The 20,604-nt window shown below is 53.0% G+C and overlaps 1 protein-coding gene and 1 long non-coding RNA gene across 2 annotated transcripts; one reads left to right on the top strand and one right to left on the bottom strand.

Annotated features, from left to right (window-relative positions):
- The first annotated feature begins 1,753 nt into the window (after window positions 1–1,753).
- LOC102386274 lies at window positions 1,754–19,963 on the top strand. The gene is made up of 6 exons (XM_025209355.1): window positions 1,754–3,327; window positions 9,944–10,115; window positions 10,912–11,116; window positions 12,085–12,695; window positions 16,238–16,383; window positions 17,010–19,963. Exons 1-6 carry the CDS (start codon window positions 1,754–1,756, stop codon window positions 17,803–17,805), a joined length of 3,504 nt encoding a protein of 1,167 aa, XP_025065140.1. The 3' UTR covers window positions 17,806–19,963.
- LOC112550995 lies at window positions 12,529–16,255 on the bottom strand. Its single transcript, XR_003095097.1, has 3 exons — window positions 13,554–16,255; window positions 12,865–12,940; window positions 12,529–12,662 (listed from the first exon to the last, which is right to left on the bottom strand). It is a non-coding gene; the product is annotated as an uncharacterized LOC112550995 (long non-coding RNA).
- Window positions 19,964–20,604: the final 641 nt, after the last annotated feature.

Here is a 20,604-nt window from a genome sequence, read left to right as displayed (position 1 = left end):
GGAGACTCCAGACAAAGGACCTAAAAACCGAGTGACAGCGCCTAAATGCCTAACCTCAGCAGGGTGTGGAGCAGGGACTAATCCAGGCCAATGCACTGCCTCAGTTTCCCTCTCAGAGGGAAGGTGCCGGTTGGCCCGGTTAGGTCCCTCCTGGGTGCCAGCGAGTCCTTTCATTTCTCCCCCAGGTTGGCCAGGGTGGATGAGCCACCTTGCAAGGTAAAACCCAGGCTCAGGGCACCTTAAATAATGAGGCTGCCTGCTCTGCAATTTAAACTGCCCTGGATATCCTCCACCGGACCCCGTCCGTGGGCTCTGCTTGGCTCTTCGTGGAGACTCCCCTCCCAGCGCCGCACTGCAGGACCCTCTGCCCTTGCCCAACACAAGCCTGTAGGTGAAACAGGCCTCCTGTCTCTGCCCAGAGCTGGTTTCTTGGCCTTTGAGCCATGACCCGTGGTCTCATGCCCATTACCCACGCGTGCTGAGAGAGGGAGCATAGTCATGGCAAGACACTCGCTGCTACTGACTTCCTGTGTGGCCTTGGGCAAAGCACTTGACTCCAGGTTTCTACAGGTATTTAGGGGTTGCTTTGCTCAGGGCTGCAAGTCCCATTTTTGGAAGTGACTTGGGGACTTATGAGCCTAAATCCCATTGCTTTGCATTGAGGTTTTGGCACCCAACTGCCCAAGTCACTTTCCAAACGGAGACAGAGCTGTCCGACTCGCATAGGAGTTGCACGGCCTGTCATTGCTGGGAGGAGCGGCACTTCGGTCCTTTTACATGCACACTGTAGCCCTGGCTTTCCTGAGCCTCCGTTCCCCATCGGTGAAATACGGGCAATAGCCCTTCCTTGCCATTAGGGGTGTGGTAGGAGAGATTTGTGAAGAGCCCAGATGCCACACAGCGAAGAGGGACCTAGAAGAGCCTGGCGCTGGATTCCCGGTGACCCCACACATCGCGCACGCTCAGGAGGGATAAGTCGTAGCGCTAAAGAACCACGTGACACCTCATTTAGGCAGAGAAAACAGTGCCAACCTGCTTCCTTCCCCTCTCTGCCTTCATGGCATTGGATGAAGTAGGCTGTTGCCTGCCAAGCGTGGCTCTCTGAACCAGTTAGTGTCCGCGGCGTCACCCCGCCTTGCTTCTGCCTCTGTACCCGTGGACAGGTCTACACTTTGGACTCATTGTCCTGACCTTCTTCCCACAGGGTCATTGCCTCCATCTCTCTGTGTCTGTAAACCCCTGACGGGAGGGAATCTCCCCCTTGTAAAGCACTGGTGCCATATGAGTAATCTCAACTACTCACAAGTGTTTCCAAAGTGCTTGTACCCATGATAGCCAAACATCAGGGCCGGGAGCAGCAGCCACGGAAATAAGGGCGACGTAAAACTCTCCCTAGCAAAATGGTGCCTGGTCTTGGTGGCGGTGGAGGAGGTCACTCGGGCCCTATGGGCAATCAGCCAGCTCTGTCTCCTCTCGGCAGTGTTTCGTGGCTTTGGGTACCCAGGAAGCAGGTCTTCCCCGGGCCTGTCATTGCAGGCCCCTCCAGTAACTTGTCTTTCTTTGTATTCCCAGGTTTCCTTCTGCGCATGAGCCCGCAGTGGCGATTCTACCCATGCGAGAGCTCCCCAATGTGAGTACCCAGCAGCAGACTCTGCTGTCTGTGGTCTGGACTTTGACTCGCATCTAAGCGACCCGCCAGCTCCCTCCTCACCCCCTACACGCCAGGGAGTTAGAGCATCCATGTACATTTGCTATGACATACATCAGTGTTGATGAGAGACAGGAACACTGCCGGGTGATTCTGAGCTGCCAGAATAATCAGCTGTACGCACAACATGGCTTAAAGGATTTTTCAGGTAGCAGCATGCACCCACTAAAGAACTTAGACACGCAGTTTTTTGCTGGGGACTTCAGCCCCGTAGACTCCTGTCATGTAGGCAAAGCCACCTTGGCCGGTGCCTCAGAAACCCGGCTGTACCGCAGCGTGGAGAACCTGCACTGGGCAACCGTAGCCGACGCCGGCCTGTACTCTCCCTGCAGGAGCCTGGATAACGAGTTCATTTTCCACTACAAAGGCACCAGTCACTGGTCTGAAGGCTGTGCCGCGGGGGACCCAGTGCAGAGCACGGCGGACCCTGGCAGGCACCTTCCGCTCCATGCCGTGCGAACGCCGAGACCGGCGCGAAACGTACCTCTCCCACCTTTTGCCAAAGTGCCTCAGTGGCTTTTCCCTTCCGCGGAGGAGAGAGCCCTGCACGGGGATGCCAAACGAGAACTGAAGGAGAAGCTGAGGCTGCACAGCGCCAAGGCGGTGGAGCCCTGCAAGCCCGTGCGTCCCCAGGCATCCCTGACCGATCTGGTCAGCCGGGAGCTCTCCGAGTGCCGGACGAGCCGGGAGTACAAGAACGGATGCTCTGTGAACTGTTGCACGGTGTTCGTGGAGCACGCTGCCTTCGGTCCCAGCCCGGGGAAGCCGAGGCCGTGCTTGTCGCGCTGGATTACCAGTCCGGAGGACATCAAGCAGGAGGCTCGGAGGAGGCTGCAGCTCCGGAGGCAGAACAGCTCTCCCAATCTGACTCTCCTGCATGCCTGGGAAAGCCAAGAGATTGCCAAATCCAGAACAGCCGAGTCCCTGAGGGGATGCGATAGGGACGGTGACACCAAAGGGACATTAGAGCTGAGCAAGAAAGGGCATTGCAGAGGGAGGCTCTACATACCCACCTTTGAGGAGTTCAAGAGGATGAGGAGCAAAGAGATGTGTCCATCTGGCGGCAGCCACGGGCCCGCAAAGCACACGAGCGAGGGGCTGCCTTCCAGCCAGACCCTGGGAAGAGCGAGCAAGGTGGATGCCTGTCTAGACTCTCCACAGGAAGCCCTGGAAACCAAACCGGCCCAGGAAACCGCCGTCGTGGCCGATGACTACGACAGCGTGTTTCACGAAGGCCACGTCCCCTCTGGCTTTGCCCATTATCCAGACGTTACAACCGTGTGGGATGGCTTCAGCACATCTGAGGCCTGCCAGCATCTGCTGAAGGACGAGACCTTTGAGATGTCCCCTATCTGCTCGAGCCCGATTCCAAGGTCACCTTTGCAGTCAGCAGCACGCCGCAGGGAGGGGCAGGTCTTCGGTGACAAGCCGCAGGGACTAGACACGAAGCAATTAAGTGGAGTCCTTCACTTTGCTGAGCAGTCGCTGGCTTCTGAAGCCCCGTCTTCTTGTTGTCCATCACTGCTGTTAGAGGCCACAGACCTGTCAAGCTATGGAGCTAAGCTACAAAAAATGAAGGATGAATTCATAGGCTCGGCACTGGATCTGATTAAGAAAAGGTAACATACTCTGTTGGGCCACCTGAAACTAGTCCCGATGAGAAGGGTCTTGTCTTTGTCCCGACACATGCGTGTAACTCCCATTGCCATCTATATGGTCACAGAAACTTTCATCTTAGGGTCATGGAGTAACACAGCCTTAGATGGCTAGAAATGTTTCCAACATTATTTTCAGTCCAGCAGGAAGCAGGTGTCGCACGCTCGCACACATGCACGCACGCTCCCTTTCAGTGTTTACCACCCACACGTCATGCCCCCGTGCTAGGGCGTGAGAACACGGAATGGAAATTCACTTTAAATTGATCATTTACCAAAAATAGATGATTTGAGTCACCCCAGCTAACTGACACGCAGAAAGCCAATAGCACAAACAACCCGTGGGAGAATGGATTTGATTTTTCAAGTGATTGCTTCTTTGATTGGAGCAACTGCACAGCTTAATACTACAGGATAGCAATGATGGTGATAATGATGAATGGTGACTGTTACCGCATGTTGGAAAACCTTTGCTTCGGTCAGTGCTGAAGTGACCTTTTCACTGTCCTGTTCTGAGTAGAAATTCCCCAGGTTCCACGATTGCCTCCTGAAACTGTAAATCTGCTTGAGATGCCCACATTGCGCTCCAGAGATTCGTGGCTCTTTGGATGAGCCGGGCTGGGGTCTCAGGCTCGTGACAAAACACGGACTCTCCTGGGTTGAGGTGAGAGCTGTCTTCTCTCATCATCACACAACCTGAGGCAGAGCAACCAACTTGGCGCGTAGCCCTGTCTTCACTCGAGATGGTTGGGGCAGGGGTCTACATTGCTCCTGCAGCGCTCAGAGCAGCTCCAAGGGTGCTCCCCAAAGCCCCTGGATGTGGCGTGCTGGAGAGCAGCCTGGTGGTCTGGGCATCCTCCGATTTCCTCCCGGAGAGCGCTGCAGAAGCAGTGTAGATGCTCCCTGATCACTCTGGCGTTGACTTCAGCAGGCCCAGGGTCAGACCTTTGGTAGAGCGATGGTGAGCGGTCTTCAAGTTACCGCGCCCGGGTGATAGCAACGTGAAGTTTTGTGCCAGTGTTATGCAGTGTCATTCTACAGAGCAGTCTTGTCCTAAAGCACTAATAACCTCCCTGGAAACCAGAGTGATTTGCTTAAGAGACATCTAAATGGTTTAATACTTGTTGAACACTTATTTCATTTGCAACTTCGTATTTAGAGAACCTCTAACCCTCTTATGAATCACATTATACCTTTGGTTCAGCTAAGAGCCCCTGGTAGGAGCAGATCCATGGGTCTTACCATGGAAATTCTGCATAGGTTTTTAAATATAAGATTGTACTTTTTGAGCTGCCTAAGAGGTGTGGGATTCGAGTACGGGACAAGGACACACACAGCTAGCGACTGATCTCCTCATTTTAGCATCTGCAGGGAAATAGGAATATCTGTATAAGGAAATAACCAAACTGTGCGAGCAGACAAAGAGTTTGTGGGCAAGCGATGCCCAGGGAGATGGTTAAAGAGAGAGACGTGTCAGTGAAAAGGTTTCCTGGAGGATGCCGCTTTTGGAAAGCATGAGGATCGTAGATGAAAGATGCAGCTTGTGGGCACAATATATTGATAAGGCCACGGAGGAATAGAGAAGAAAGATGATGAACTGGCAACAGAAAAAAAAGAAAAGCTATTAAAAAAAGAGAGAGGAGCATGAGGGTGGGGGGAGGCAGCCAGAAGTGAGGAGGTCTTTAAGTCAGAGACGGCAGGGAGTGACAGGAATGGGGATGAAGAAGACTCCTGGACTGAAGGAGAGATGGAAAGGACTGAGACCTGCTGAGGACAAGGTGATGCAATGCTGGTGGCTTTATAGAGGAGCTGGAGGAAGCTGTTGCAGATGGCTGTACTTATGGCTGTACACTGCAGATCCAGACTAGGGCTCAGCACATCTGTTTCTAGAAAATCCAGGAAGAGGCTACGACTCCAGAGCTGTTGAAGAAACCGCACTTCTGCAAAGGATCCTCGTCCTCCCTACGTTGCTCTAGGCCTGGAACAGAGCGAGGGGAAATCTCTTCACAGAGATCAACCAAAAATCAGCCCACCAAAAATGAGATCCACCGGGGACTTCACTGTGGCTGTCGATTGTATGGTGGAAGATGCTCGGTACTGGGGTGAGGCACTGCAAGAAAGAAGAAGGACAAGAGGTGGACCATCTGCTGCAGCTTTGACCATGGGCTCTTATGCATCACTTCCCAGCTGAATTATCGTGGGTTTTGTCCAGATGCTGAGAGCAGGCAAAGACAAAGCAGATGTTAGAGGCCAGAATAAGGACAGCTGGGTCCTCTGCACAGCATTATGATGGGAAGGGGGCAGTGGTAGAGAAAGAAGAGTGCAACAAAAGGGGGAAAAGTGGCCTATACTGGACCACCACAAACACCACCTTGCCTACCATCCTGCAGCTGGCCAGAGATGCATGGGATCTTTAGGGACCACAGTGAACCCCCTCCAGGAAAAGTGCCAAGGGTGTAGAGAGGGCTTCTGGCTGGAGGAAGGGTGGTCGTGTGGGGTCAGGAGCAAAAGGGAAGGCCCAATAGAGGAAGCTGAGAGGGAAGATGAATAGAAGATGCAAAATAAATAGGACCCTGAGCCCTGGAGAAGGCAAAATAGATGAGACTTAGTGATTTAACTAAGTGATACAGAAGGGGAACAGGAGGAGCTCAGCCACAGGGACTGATGCAGCTGTGGTAGCAGTGATCTCGGGGTGCTGGCAGGAGAGGTGACAACTAACATCCCACAGGACCAAACAATAGAGGAAATCAGAGAAGCTGAACGTGTCCATGCACTTCAGCGGAGGGAAGAGTCGCACTGCTGGAGATGATGTGGCAGGCACTGGGGCAGTGGGGAGCAGACAGAAGTGAGAGGCTGAGCGATGCGAGGAAGTCAGATTTTCAATTCTCCGAGGAAAGACTTGGTGAAAGAGGACAAAGGCCTCAGTGGCAAGTGGTAGGAGGAGGAGAAGAATAGCCTCGACAGCACTGGCTGGAGATGGGCAAACAATCAGTTGGCAGAAAGTTTTCCCCTTCTTATTGCAATGTGCACGTGCATCACTTGCATTTCCCGTGTTTGCAGTGAGAATCACTCATCCACCACTGAAATGCCGCTGTATCTGGTGTGACACCCAGCAGCTCTGTAGACAGCCCACCACACTGCTGCACGGTGCACTGGCATAGGAAGGAGAGAGCACCTTTTGCCATTGAGACTCCCGGGGGATCTCTTAGGGAGGCAGGAGAGAGAGAGAGAGAGAAGAATCAGTTGATGATAGCCCAAAAGATGATATCCAGAAGTACCAGAGCAGCTTCTCTGTGGAGCTCACAAAGAGGTGGGGGGCTAGGCAGGGGATCACTTTAAGGGCAACGAGAAAATCACAGCGTTAAAATATAAGTGGGCAAGAAAGGCAGTGGCCTTGGATGCCATTGAACTGCCCCCAGTGCCCAAGAAGCAAACAAGTGCATGGAGCAGCACTGGTTTGCAGTTGTGTTCCCTTATATTTGGGCAACTTTCTGCAAGGCAGGGGCTCTCCAGCTTCAGCTGGAGACAGCCTCCCCAAAAGCCAAACATTCAGCCAAGGCACATCCTGGCCCTTTACCCCTGCTCAGAGGACCAGGGATGGTGTAAAAGCACCTACTTTGGCTCTGCCCTGGTAGCGAATCATCCCAACACTAGCTGTCCCTTGCACTCATTACACCATCCGGGTGCAGGGCAAAATGCAGTCCCGCTGCACGGTTACTGTATGTGGCGGTCTAGTCTGACCCACAAGCCTAGTCTGATAATAAGCCAGGACTGAAGAAAGCTCTGTTCATGTAGGGCGGATGCCTGTGCAGGGGTCTACCCAGCACACCCCTCCCCATCCTTGTCAAAGAGGCGCTGAGGACGTGCTGTGCATTTCAGCGGAGGCTCCCAGGGCGCTCCGCCAGCGCGATGAACTGGGGCCCAGCCCCACCTCTGGAGTGAAATTGCGCTGGGGTGGGAGTCAGGGACTGGGGTGCCTGGTCTGCCACTGACCTGCCAAGTGCCCTGGGCAAGTCACCTCATCTCTTCCAGCGTTTGGTTATTTAGATTGGCACGGCTTTTGTATTGGGCCAACTGTGTAGCTGGGAGAGCTGTTGAAGAAGCCTTTGGGTATCAAGTCCCCTTCTTTAGGTTGTAGCTGTGTTGGTCTGAGGACGTAGGCACACACAGTTCTTTGGGCAAATCCGATATCTTTTATTAGACCAACTCAAATAGGTGGAAACATTCTTCTTTGCAAGCTTTTGGGTACAAACACCCTTCTTCAGGCTGAGGAAGCGTCTGCAGTTGCTCTGTGCTCTTCTTGACACGTGGGTCTAACACTCCCGTGCTATGCAGACTGGCAGCCGTTTGCAGCAGGGACGTCTCTCACTAAGTGTTCAGTCAGCCTCTGACCAAGTAGGTTGTTGCCTATAGAAGCTCTTTGCTCTCTAAACCAGTTAGTCTCTAAGGTGCCACCCTGCCTCGTTTCAGACCGACGTGGCCAAGCAACCTCTCTACAAAGTGTTTGTATAGCTGATAGTGCAGCGGATGACATTTTGGTGGAAGCCGAGGGGTGCTTCTGTACCACAAGTGGAAGCAATAACATTATTTCCGTTCTGCCACGCACATCCAAATCTGCACAGCAAGCCACTGGAAGAGCTAAAACCAGAACCCAGGAGTCCTGGTTCACAGCTTCCTATTAGGATTGTACCGCTCTGTCAACACACTCCCAACTGTGACCATCCTTTCTCTAATTCTGCAAATCCTGTTAGTCCCGGTGGGTTCTGGAAGTACGGAGTGTGTGAAGATAAGAAAATTACAATTTAGGAAGTTAAAACCAGCATTTCAGTCCTTATAACAGTGGTGGAGGAGAACTGGGGCTGTTCTAAGTTTTTTTCTGAACCAGATCCAGTATCGGTTTAGCATCTGAGTCTTTTACTTTCTCTGAACCAGCTCACCTGTCCTCAGTTAAAAGTGCCTATGGGTGTGTCTGCATGTGCATTTACTGCACAGTAACTTACTGCAGTTCTTACACCAGCGTCTACGTGTGCAGGCGTTACAGTGCGGTAACGCTGTGTGTGGACTGACTTGGGGCTCAAGTTAGTCCCGAGTCAGTCCACACACACACACACACACACACGGTTACCGCATTGTAAGGCATCTACACGTGCCTTACTGCACAGTAACAACTCAGGCGTAAATTTAAGTTGGTGTAAATAAGTTGGTGTAAGTCACCATAGTTACTGCACACTATGGGCGTGCACGTGTAGATATGCACCTGTACCGCATGGTAATTTTCAGTTACCTAAGTTACTGCGCAGTAACTGTGCATGTGTAGATGCGCCCTAGATGTTGTAATTGTGATGGAGCTGCACATCCATAGCTGTCAGGCATATCAGCGTTAGCCTAGGAGTAAAGAGCTATGTAAGGAAGGAACCTATCGGTAGATAGTCGGTATTGCACAAAGGCTGCAGTCCCCAGTCCTTGTAGTCATTGTCCCAGGTCCTATCCACTCCTGTCTGTCCACCTTAAAGGAATTTGAACCAAGAAAAAATGAACTCTGCATCCTGACAGCGTCTCATGTTATAAACCGAAGAGAGAAGTCATCCTCATAAGAACGCCTCTCTTATTCTCCATCCTTTAGTCTGACTAATCTCTCTAGTCCTCCAAATGCTGCTTGCGCCTTGTCTCAGAATAACTTCTTACATTAAAAAGACACTGTCAATTTAAACGGAGTGCATTTTTGAAAAATGAACGCAAAGCAGTGTCAGATGCAGCGCTCCCGTCTGCCAGGCTGCAGGCTTTTACATTCCCCTTCCCCCATTCAAAGGCTATTTCTTTCTACCTTGTTACTGCGCAACTCCCACGGGCAGGAGGCTGCAGGGCTAGAAGGGCAATCTCCTCGTCCCACGGGTCTCAGACAGGACACGGACCATTTTAAAAGCATTGGGAGAGGCACAAAACATGCACAGCAACTACGGGGACTCTTTAAACGTAATCAGCCACATGTGAGGCATGATCCAAAGTTTGCTGAAATCCTTGGGACTCTTCCCAATGATTTTAGCGGCCCTGGGCAGAACCCCCATATTAAACAAGCTGAAAATAGAGAACAATATTTTTCCACTTGCTGGTTTAGATGATGGTGATGTTTAGGGGTTACTAGTCCTGGCAGAAGATGACATTTTTTTCCCAGACACGCAGTTGGTTTCCTGTGTTGACGGTGTCTCTTTGAAAGGCTGCATCTCACCTACTTAGCAAGAGTTTTTCTTGGTCCCCACATGAACAAAACTCTACTGTGAGCATCTGAGACACGAGTAGTTACTCTGGCTTGACACTGGCTTAACTGAAGCTGCCAGAATTTACCACCATACCCGAGTTGGGTTTTAGAGTCCTTAAAATACACGTGATGATCTTATGAAAGCAAAAGGCTGGTGTGGGCGTGTAGTCAGGATGGGCTCTCTGTGTGTGACTGGGTGTTTAGACCTGGGGGTCTCTGCTCAGAGCCGTCTCTGTTGAGCATCCCAGGTTAGAGCAGGGCCGTGACTCCGCGTGCCACGCGCACCAGATGATGTTAATTGGCTTCTGCTTCCTTCTCCTGCAGCTGCAGCACCGAGTCTGCCGTTGAGTCCCCATCCAAGGGACCACGTGACCGGGGGAAAGCCGATCTCTCATCTCCAGAGGACAGCAATCAGTCTACCGAGATTCCCATGGCAACGCAGACATGGAACAAGCCAAATAATGAGACACCTGGTGATGCTCAACCTGCAGCAAGTGTAAGGAAAAAACCTCTGGCTCCCCCTGGCCAGGTGGCTTTGGCCGGGTGCTTGCGACTGTTAGACCTGTAATCTGGTAGGAGTCAGAAAGACGTGGACTAAGTGGATTTTTGAGGCTGGGAATTAATGTCCAAAGCAAATTCACGCCTCTCAGACAGCGTCAAAAGCAGATTTTTCTGCTGCACTGTTTTGGGTTTGACTTCTGGCTCCTGGAAGACTTGAGAGCAATCTTCTAGTACCGTACTATGAGCCCCCTTGCATGCCAAAGGGCCGGGACTGCCCATACTGCTTCTCGGCCGAGCTCAGCAGCACTGCTACCCAATCCCTCCTGCCTTGCCCACACCAAACCCCAGCACCGAGGCAGTGTCGCTGCCTTAAAGCAGCTCAGGATGCTTGCCAAATAGCACATCTGAGAGAGCAAGCTGCACTGCTGAGATGCACCACGTGGACATCTTGGCAGCCTGGTACACAGGCCGTGCGGCCCTGCCACAGCATGTCCAGAAGCAACCTCCCAAATGCCCCACATTTGGGCAAGTCCCTGGTCCAAGGAGCACTCCAGACAAGGAGGCAAAATGGCCTGGTATCACCCAGCAGAGGAGGGTTTGCGAGCCAGGTGTCTGCCCTCCAGGCTGTTATCCTCTTGCCCAGCCTCCAGCGCTTTGCTGTGAGCTTCTGCAGCAGTAGGACCAGGCTTTGCTGTGACTTCAGGCAGCAGCTGGCAGGGTGCCCCTCGCTCAGCTTTTAACTCCCCCACCCTGTTCCTTCCCAGCTTTGAAGCCCCTTGTCTGTGTTGCAGAGCTCGAGCCCTAGCGGCCGCAGATCGAGCTCGGACATGGCCCACGAGGCGGCCGAGTGTGCCAAGGCCCAGCGGGAGTGCCGCCTGCGGCCTCACTTCAGTGACCCCATGCCCGCCGATGCCGTGAAGAGGAAACAGCTGGAGCTGAAGATCGCCGCTGCTGCTCGGCAGCACGCGCACAAGCGACGGCAGGAGAGAGACACAGGTACCCGCACACCTGGCCTGGCGCTGCCTGCTCTTGCTTGCCCTTGGGTGAACTGGAAGGGGGCCCTGCTCCCTCTGCAGAGGAGCCAAGCGGGAGGATGAGCCAGAGGTTGGTCCCCGCTGGACTGGCATCAGGCTGGACTGATGCCATTACTGCAGAGAGGTTACTTTGGGGTGACTCAGCCACACACACGGCAGGAATCAGGCCCGGTGCCATCCGATGTGCTGTCTCCGTCCCCCCCCATGCTCGGTCCAGATGCTTGTGCATAGCAGGAGGGGGATGCAGTGATATACTCCTGCGCTCTTAGCCTGCCACAGCTGCCAAAAGGGCTGTGAGGCAGCTGGGCACAAGTTAGGACCCCACAGGCTGCCAGCAGCTGCCAGCTAGGGAAGATGCAGAGGTGGCAGGAAGTCAGTCCCAGTGCTGCGTCCCACTCTGGGGAGGACTTGCCCCGGAGGATGAGTGGATGAGCTGAGAGTTGATCCCAGCTCTCATTTTTGTGATTCACGAAACAAGGGGAGGGGTTTCTGCGCTAGGACCATGCCCCAGGACACCCCGTTGTCTCTGCCTCCCTCCCTGTCCCGTGGCCTGCTCAGCACTTGGTTACGGCTCATGGCCGCATGGGGTATTTTTCAAAGTACGTGCAGAGGGTGGTGTGAATCAGGGGATATGTAACACAAGTGGAGCTCTCTGCATGAACATGCCCCGAGGAGCTGACCCTTCTGCAATGCAGCACAGCAAGTCTGACATCAGAGGGCGATTTATGGCCGAGGCCACCTGAGTGACAGCCCAGAGGATCCCGGTCTCTGCGGCTTGGGTGCTCCCAGGTCGGTCCACAGTGTGCTAGCAAGGAGGATGGGGGCATGGCTCCTCTCTAAAGGGGAGATGGGGGTGGAAAGGCTGGGAGGAGCCAGAGTCTACCATGCAAACTCTTCTCGAAGGCGGTCACGAGTTCTGTTTATTCCCAGGTCCCGTGGTGGCCAAAGCCAACGTGGGCCACGGCTGCAGCTTCGACGAGAGCAGCTACATGCTGAGCGGCTCCCTGCGATCCAAGCACCGCTGGAGCAACGTCAGTAGCCTGAGCGCCGACAGCGGCATCGCCAGTAGGAGCGACGACAAGGACGACGACCCCGCCAGGACCAGGTCGGCGGAGGTGGAGCGGGCGGACAGCGGCATCGACCAGGCTTCGGCCAGGAAATGGAAGAGCAGAGCCTCCGAGACACTGAGCTCCCTGCAGGCCTGGGAGGCGCACAGGCCCTGCACCGACTGCGGGGAGAGGGATTTCCCGGCGGAGACAGATGCCCAGAACCGCAACAAGAGACGGGCCAACCTGTGCGAGAAGTGCCTGAAGCGCAGGACCGAGCGGAAGGAGTCGATCCTGGAGTTTGTCAACACGGAGGCCAGCTACGGCGAGGACCTGCGGATCATCAAGGAGGAGTTTTACCTGCCCATGCAGGCGGCTGGGCTGCTGACCCAGGAGCAGCTGCTGGGCGTGTTCAGCAACATCCAGGAGCTGATCGACCTCAACGAGAACTTCCTGGAGATACTGCAGGAGGAGATCGACCAGGCCTTTGATCAGGTACGGGCCCTGCGTTTGGCTTCACGCCCCCTCCGAGCAATAGGGGCTAGCCAGCCTAGCCACAAGTCACGTCACTAATGGAGAGTGCTCAAGCGGGTCCCACCCCTGGGATGCGGACGCTCCCAATAGTCACTTTATAGCTCTGGGCCGCTGCTGTTGATCATTATACCTTTCCTTGGTTGTGACAGAGCAGCGCTGGTTTACATCTGCTGAGGATCTGGCCTCGTGTGCCTCAGTTGACCCATCTGTGAAGTGGGTGTAAGGAGACATATGCATTGTGAGTCATGGGGCGGGTGGCGAGGCTCCCTTACCAGGAGTGAATGCAAACCTAGATTTTTAGCTGGTTAGGTTGGGTCAACTCCACTTCAGTCAGTGGAGCCGTGCAGATTTGGCCTCACTGAGGATTGGGTGTGTTGCCTTTCGGCTCAGGGAGAAGTGGGCTCCTCGTCTTCCCAGGGGTCACGCAAATGAAGACAGAAGACACTGAGCGCTAACACCGCGCGCACCGGCGGGATCGGGTCTGGCGGGCAGAGTTCGGCACAGCAGGGCAGCTCCCCGCCCCCTTGTATTATGCAGATCCCTGCACTTTGATTGGCTCTTTGGCTCTCATTGGGCTCAATACCAGAAGGTTATTTTTAATAACTACGCAGCATGCACATCCCTGCGCTGGCATGGCTGTCAGCCCTTATTAGTCAATCAGTGTCAAGGGATTTGCATAATCCCTTTATGGTTATCTACCCACAACTGTGCTGTGCCTCTGCAAATCCTTCTAGTCCAATTTGCTCCTGTAGCTCCTTCCTCTCTGACTGGCTTTGACTTTCCTGGCACCGAAAAACCTTGTCATAGTTTTTCACTTACCCCCAGAGGAAGCAGGAAGACGTGCCAGGGAGAAGAGGCAGCTTTGGCAATGCGTCCATCCAGATGTGGGTCCCATCCTACCACTGTTAGCCAATATTCAACGTCTTGCGCGTTGTTTCTGGGAAGAGAAGGATTTGATGATGGGGTGGGGTAGCTTCTCAGTGCCAAGGACACACAGGGCCCAGTTGCTGTATGCACAATAGGATGCAAATAGCAGGACACGGTTTCTTGCGCCCGGTTCCTCACCTGTTTCCAGTGGCTCTATCCAGAAGCTTTCTTCTCCTCCTCTACCTCCTTCCCAATCTCATGCTCCAAGGGCTTCTCTGCCTGTATCTGGGGCTTCCTCACTGCCTTCCCCTGGCAGCACCTATTGCTTCTCTCTGGGACCCACAGCTGCATCAAACACTCAGCTCCCTCACCCCTGTTTTGCTCCGAGTCTGTACTTTGCAAGCAGACTCCAGCCAAAACTCCCCGTTAGACTCATGATCAGCCCTGCAGGTGACCTGTGCTTTGAGCAGTGGGGAATCTGTTCCATAAAGAAACTGAATGGTATTCGGCATTGATCCCGCATGAAGGGCCGCTGTGATATTCAGCGACCGCAGGGAAATCTCACTCAGGCCTCAACCTCTTACCAGGTTGGACGTAGGAATCAACCTCATGCTCGCAACAGTCATGTTGGGGAAGTGAAAATAACATGAGAAAATGGGAAATGAAGATGTAGACAGGTTCCCCCATCGCTAGTGGAGCCAAGACTGGAGGAGGATCCCCCGGGGGAATGAGCTGGCATAACCTAAACCTCGCTGCCTGGATCACAGGCCCATGCACTGCATGGCCCAGTGTGGAGAAGGCTGCATGGAGGCCAGCAGGGGCACAGGACCCTGGTTTAGGGAGGCTGGCAAGGGCTGCACTTGTGCAGGGCACTTGAAATGGAAGCTGCAGAAACCCCTGGCAAGTGCCACTGCACAGCAAGGTGAAGGCAGTAGGGTTCGGCAGTGAGCCCCATGCCCCCCAAAGGGGCATCACCATGCAGAGGGAATAGGCAGGGGTTAGTCCAGGGGTCTGTGGTCAGCGTGAAGACAAGGAGCATGTGGATGCATAGGTCTCTTCCCAAAAGTGCCTGCAGCTTGGGGTGCAGGGGAGCCAGCTCCTCAGTCACTCCTTACCACAACGCGGATAGGCCATGGGGCTCATTCAGCAAATGATGCCTGTGACTGTGAAAGCAAGGGACCAGCTGGTCCCCTTTAATGTACAGGGCTGTGTGGTCGCCACCTCGGGCACAGCCCGGGGCAGTCACTACTGCATGGCAGCAGAGGAGCTCCTCATGCCCACGGCAGTGATTCTGGCACCAAGCAAAAAATGAATCCAGGCCACCAGGCAGCAGGGAGGGGGCAGACGACCAGCGCAGACTCCTTTCTGCTAAGGAAACACAAGCCACCTATTGCCTATTGTAGCTAAGGGTTCCTGCAGCCCACACTTATTAGACCACGCCACATCTACACCTTCACCAAGCCTGACAGCTTCCAGCTGCAGCAGTGCATTGAGGATCCCTGGGCCGATGGCCAAGAGCAGGGGAACAGCTACAAACCGCTGCCTGTTTTGTCACCCACATGCCCCATTGCCCTCTCTCCCCTTCTCTACGGCACCCTGTGCTAAAAGGGGATGCAGAGCTACTGCTGAAGCCATCACTGCAGGCCAAACACCTGAGCCAGGCATTACCACGGCACTGTATTCTCATTGCTGTCCTCATTTGATTGCTCATGCACAGGGTTAAAATACCAGGAAGCTCATTTTTATGCAACCGTCAAAGGTGCCCACGTAGCCCAGGGAACAGCTGGTCCCAGTAGCTCCAAACAGCACAAAACCAGTTAAGCTCCTGAGCGGATGGAGGAGTTGCACTCAGTCACTGCCCATTTTTCGTGAACGCTTGCAATGCCATGTGGGCTCTGCCGTGCCAGTTCATTATGCTCGGGGACCAGACCAACACCAGCTCCTTGTTTTACATGGGTCACCTCACGGCTCTCAGACACTGCTGACACTGCATTTAAGCTGCTCACCTAGAGGAGGACGGACTGCCCATTGCCACCCGCTCAAGCCACTGGATCCCCTTGTGTCAGGGAGGCAAGTGGGCTCAGAGGGAGTCCTGCATGCATCCTGTATGGGCAAGGGAGGGAGAGCCTGGCAGAGGCTGACAAGGAACAGAGCCGAGGCAGGATCTAATGCAGAGACAAGAGAAATGGGCAGGACTATTTGGTGAGGAAATGATCACATCTGGGCCTCCTGCTGTCGGTAGTACTTGTTCTACAAGCTCCGTCTAGGAAGGTCGAGCTCTCCATGATGACAGTGCCTGTCCTGTTTCTCTCTGCACGTGCAAAATATTGCTGGGGCACTTCCTTGGGTCTGAGTTTCCTCCGTAGGAAGGGTCCTTTGCAGTCCAGGGAGAAGGGCCCAGGTTTTCAAGCATTCGGCAGCTCATGAGCTAGGCTCAACGCACACAGATGAGCTCCATTGAAAACCTGGCCCCTGAAACGTTATGCATGACACCGAGAAGGCAATGGGACCGCCAGGGTCATAAGCACAGTACCTGGCAGCAAGTGCACGTCGTGCCAAGCCCCTAGCTTAGCCGGACCTACTTGTGTGCCCTTCTCTCATCAACTGACCGCAGCGGCTGCCATGTGTGCTTGCAGGGCGACGACGATCTGATGACCGTGTGCATTGGCGAGATATTCCTGGAGTTTGTCAACATGCTGCCTGCCTTTCAGACCTACTGTCTCCAGCAGTCGTCCTCCGTGAACATGCTCAACGCCCTGGAGAAGGAGAAAGAGCTGCTCAGGTGAGCGAGGCTGGGCCTATACATCTAGGCTTTGTGAACGGGGTATGCTGGAAGGCACCTGCCTCGGACGCTAGCATGTGCTTTCCCTCTGTGGAGCTGGGAGAGAGGCGAATCTGACTCCCTTTGCTTGGGAACTAGCAATAAAACGTACTGCGTAAGAGCACGGTATTAGTATTAATCTCTGATGCAAACGGGTGTAGCTGCATGCAAGTCCCCGGAGCTCGGTCAGTCCAGGATCAGGCTCTACCCACATTATAACGATGGCTCCCTTGTAGAGTGCTGTGATTGCATTTCATGGTGGCTAGATACACACCATACAACATTAAGCCTGTTTTGAAGGGGAGAGGGTTGTTAACACCTGTGGAATAGAGGTTTAGAAAGGATCAGGGAGATGACAGCGAGCCAGGAAGTGAAGTGACTCCCTCAGCCCTTCCTGACAAGAAATGCTGCTGCCACAGCCAGGCAGGTGTTTTCAAGCTGTAGGTGGAGCAGGAATCAAAGCACGGGGTGCAAGTGCACCCCCCTCGGATCCTCCCCTGGCCACGCTTGTTATTTTGCATGCTGTTTTTCACCATGTGCTACCAGCAGCGTCGCTCCATTATTATTCCCTTTTCACCTCCCTGCAGAATATTCCTCAACGTTTCCCAGAACGACAACACAGCACTGCGGCGCATGAACCTGAGGTCCTTTCTGATGGCTCCTTTGCAAAGAGTCACCAAATACCCGCTTCTGCTCAGCCGCATCATCAAAGCCACCATTGAGTATCACCCGGATCACGGCAGCCTGCGGGAAGCCAAGTGCCGCATTGAGTCGCACCTGGAGCACATCAACATGAAAACCAAGCAAGAAGGGAACTCGTGGACCCTGCGCTCCTTCCGCCAGGATAGCAAGAAGAGGAGGGAGGTCATCAACATTGAGATGAGGGAAACCGCCATCAAAACCATGACCTGGCTGCGGGAAGAGACGCGCTTCGTGATGGAGGGGTCTCTGCAGCTGGCCCAGCCGCCGGACGGCCAGTGGGTCAAAAAGGGCAGCAAGACCTTGAAGTTTCAGAACATGCAGGTGCTTCTCATGGTCAACATGAAGCGAGCGTCCGAGTCCAGCCTGGAGTCTGCCGAGCTGGGACCGGTGAAAGATGCGGTGCTGGTGCTCATCAGGGACAAGAATAACGGGAAGTTCAGTTTGCTCAGGGAGCCCTTGCGGCTGAGTAACTGCGTCGTCTCCGCAGATCCCGACTGCGACGACACGTTTGAACTCATTGAGATCAGGCGGGAGGCCTTTGTGTTTCGGGACAGTGACAGGGCACGGACTCACCACTGGTTCAGGCAGATCAGGAGGTATTCGAGAGAGCTGGGCTCTTGGAAGAAGCGCCGTAATGCTCTGCCCAACATCATGATAAGCACATCCCATAGCCGGCCTTGAAAGCTTGGGAAAGACTCACGTTGGGAAGGACTTGGCTAAGCCAGCCAGACCTGCACAGAAACATTGCCAGGCCAAGTAACCTCTAGTGCAACTCCCTCAAAGTCAGCGGAGTTAAACTAGGGGCGAGTTTGGTCCAACAAGGCCGATCATTTGCAAACAGGCTGGGAACCAGATGTTACAGCCTCACCTTGGAGTCCAGCAAGACTGACTAGCGGCCTAATTGAGACCGACTTGCTTATGAGGAACAGGCTCCTTGCGAAGATCAGTTCTCTGGAAAGAAGCATAACTTGTTAACAGCACATGAAAGGAAAAGTTGTAGTACACGTTGCATGATGACGCTGAAGAACTGCCCTGGACAACGTGAGAGGTTTCCGATGTTGCACATATTTCATCAGCGTTAAGTAAAAAGCCAGGTTCAGTATTACTGAATAAGAGAGGAAGTTTGGACACGATCATGACCTCATTTGACTGGTTCCCAGCCTCTCTAGCACAAATTCTGTTTCATAGTTGATACCTCTACGGCCAATGAAAGATTTATTGTTAAAGAAATAAATAATTTTTTTTCATCTCTAACCCCAACCAAGTAGATGCAAAATCTCATGCATGTGAAAAAACAAAAAGGGTGGACAAAAAAAAATACACAAAGAGACCAATCTCTCTTACACACATGCACACTCTCCAAAGTACCTATAGGACCCTGAAAAAAAGAGCAATATCCCTTTATTAAAACCATCAGATTTTTAAGTGACCTCTTTAGAGACATCATTTCAGACGGGTGGAAAATAAAGTGTCACCCGAAATGTTTCAGGACTGTGGGTATGTAAATAAGGCCCCGCTACCACTTCTGGTGAACTTAGATGTCTGTGATTATTTAAAATGATGTAATCTAGTGTATCTCAGAATTTAAAAGGGAACACTTTACATTGTACTGTAGATCAACAACATAAAGTGGTTTAATACTTACCCTCTGATGACTCTAGATCAGTGTTCTGCTTACATTTTGGGTCCGTTTCGTTTTCTAGAGGTAATGTTTCGCTGGTCACGGGACGAATTTAGATGAGTGGGGAAATGTGCATCTCTCTTTGGCCTCACCTGAGAAAAATTCAAGTGCTTCCAACTGAGGCGGCAGGAAATTTCTCCTAGCACGGCTGTCCCATTTCTGGCCTCAACAGTCGTGTTACACTTACTGTTACCGGACAGCTTTAGATCAGCGTAAACCTTTCCACTGCATATCGGTTCTGAACGTGTTCCTTAATCTCATGCAAATTGTCTAGCTCACGAGCTGAGAGAGCAGAAGTAATAGCTGTCAGGAAAAAAAGAGAGGGAGAAAAGGGGGCACACAACAGGAAATACCTCTACTTCAATTGGCATCAACAGCACATAGGTTGCTCTAACTTAGACACTGGTTAGCGAAAGTGTAAGTAGGCTGAATGGTGCCAAGAGATTTTAACTTGTAGCACCTTCTGCGCGTGGTCTCACGTGTGCAGAGTCAGCAAGGTAAATCAGCGCACCGACACGCTGTGACGGTCAGGGTGCAGACACACGACATCAAGCGTGCCTGGACTGTGGTTCAATGCGTCTCCGACTGCAACCCCGAGAGGGCTTCTCCCTAGAAGACAGGTTGAGGTCAGAGCTGCTCCACACTAGGTTGTGCCCAGAGGTGAATCCCACCAAGAAGGTCTGCACACAAGTACACGCTTGTGTAGTCCTCCTTTGACAGATGATGTCACTGGAGATGTGTATTAAGGCAGTCCTGCAGAGTTGTAAGTGCAGCCTTCGGTCTGCCAAAGCCTGGCCTTTCTGGAGCTGAACAACCGTGCAGAACCCAGAGATTGCTCCATCAGACTGTTTGCTACGGCTGCTGAGACGTTACCTTCCATCCTGGCGACTGATCTAGACAACAGCCTGCAGGTCGGTATTTTTGGCCGACTCGCACTGCTTTGCATTGTTTGTGCATTTCAAGAACTGTTTTCACGGTCGTGTGCGTCTGTAGGAGGGGCAATTGTCTGAGTCATTATAAACACATGCCAGGGATGGATGGATCATAGAAAATGAGGGTGGGAGGGGACCTCAGGAGGTCACATCTAGTGCAGCCCCCTGCTCAAAGCAGGACCAGCCCCAGCTACATCATCCCAGCCAAGGCTTGGTCTAGCCAGGTCTTCAAAACCTCCAAGCATAGAGATTGCACTGCCTCTCTGGGTAACCTGTTCCAGTGCTTTACTACCCTCCTTGTGAAAAAGTTTTTCCTAATTTCTAACCTAAACTTCCCTTGCTGCCCCTTGAGCCCATTGCCCCTTTTTCCCTTGCTGCCCCTTGAGCCCATTGCCCCTTTTTCCCTTGCTGCCCCTTGAGCCCATTGCCACGTTGGCTTCACCTGCCACCACTGAGAACAGTCCAGCCACATCCTCTCTGGATATTTTGGGTCACAAACTGCCTTTAGCCATTGCTCTTCTGTTGTGGCACCAGCAGAACTCTGTAGCATCCCCTATAAAGCAAATCCATTTTCTCTATTATTTCCCCGACCCTGGTATTAGTTTTTTCTTACTGTTGTTACTAGTTTCATGTTGTTTTAAAAGGTAGGACTGTTGTGGACACCCCTATCAAACCACAGTAGCGCAGGTCATGTTATAGCAACCAGACTTGCCCTTTCAGCTGCTAGGAACAGACTTCGGTAGTTTCTCCAGGGAGGAAGCTCATTAAAGAGGGATCTGAACATTGCACCAGATGCTTCCCACTTCAGCTACCCGACTTGTATTCAGAAGCTGAGCTGGGTCTCCGCATTAAGATCAGGGCGAGCAG

This window comes from Alligator sinensis, unplaced genomic scaffold (assembly GCF_000455745.1).
Source record: "Alligator sinensis unplaced genomic scaffold, ASM45574v1 scaffold1133_1, whole genome shotgun sequence".
NCBI lineage: Eukaryota > Metazoa > Chordata > Crocodylia > Alligatoridae > Alligator > Alligator sinensis.
This window is presented reverse-complemented; position numbering and strand designations above follow the sequence as displayed.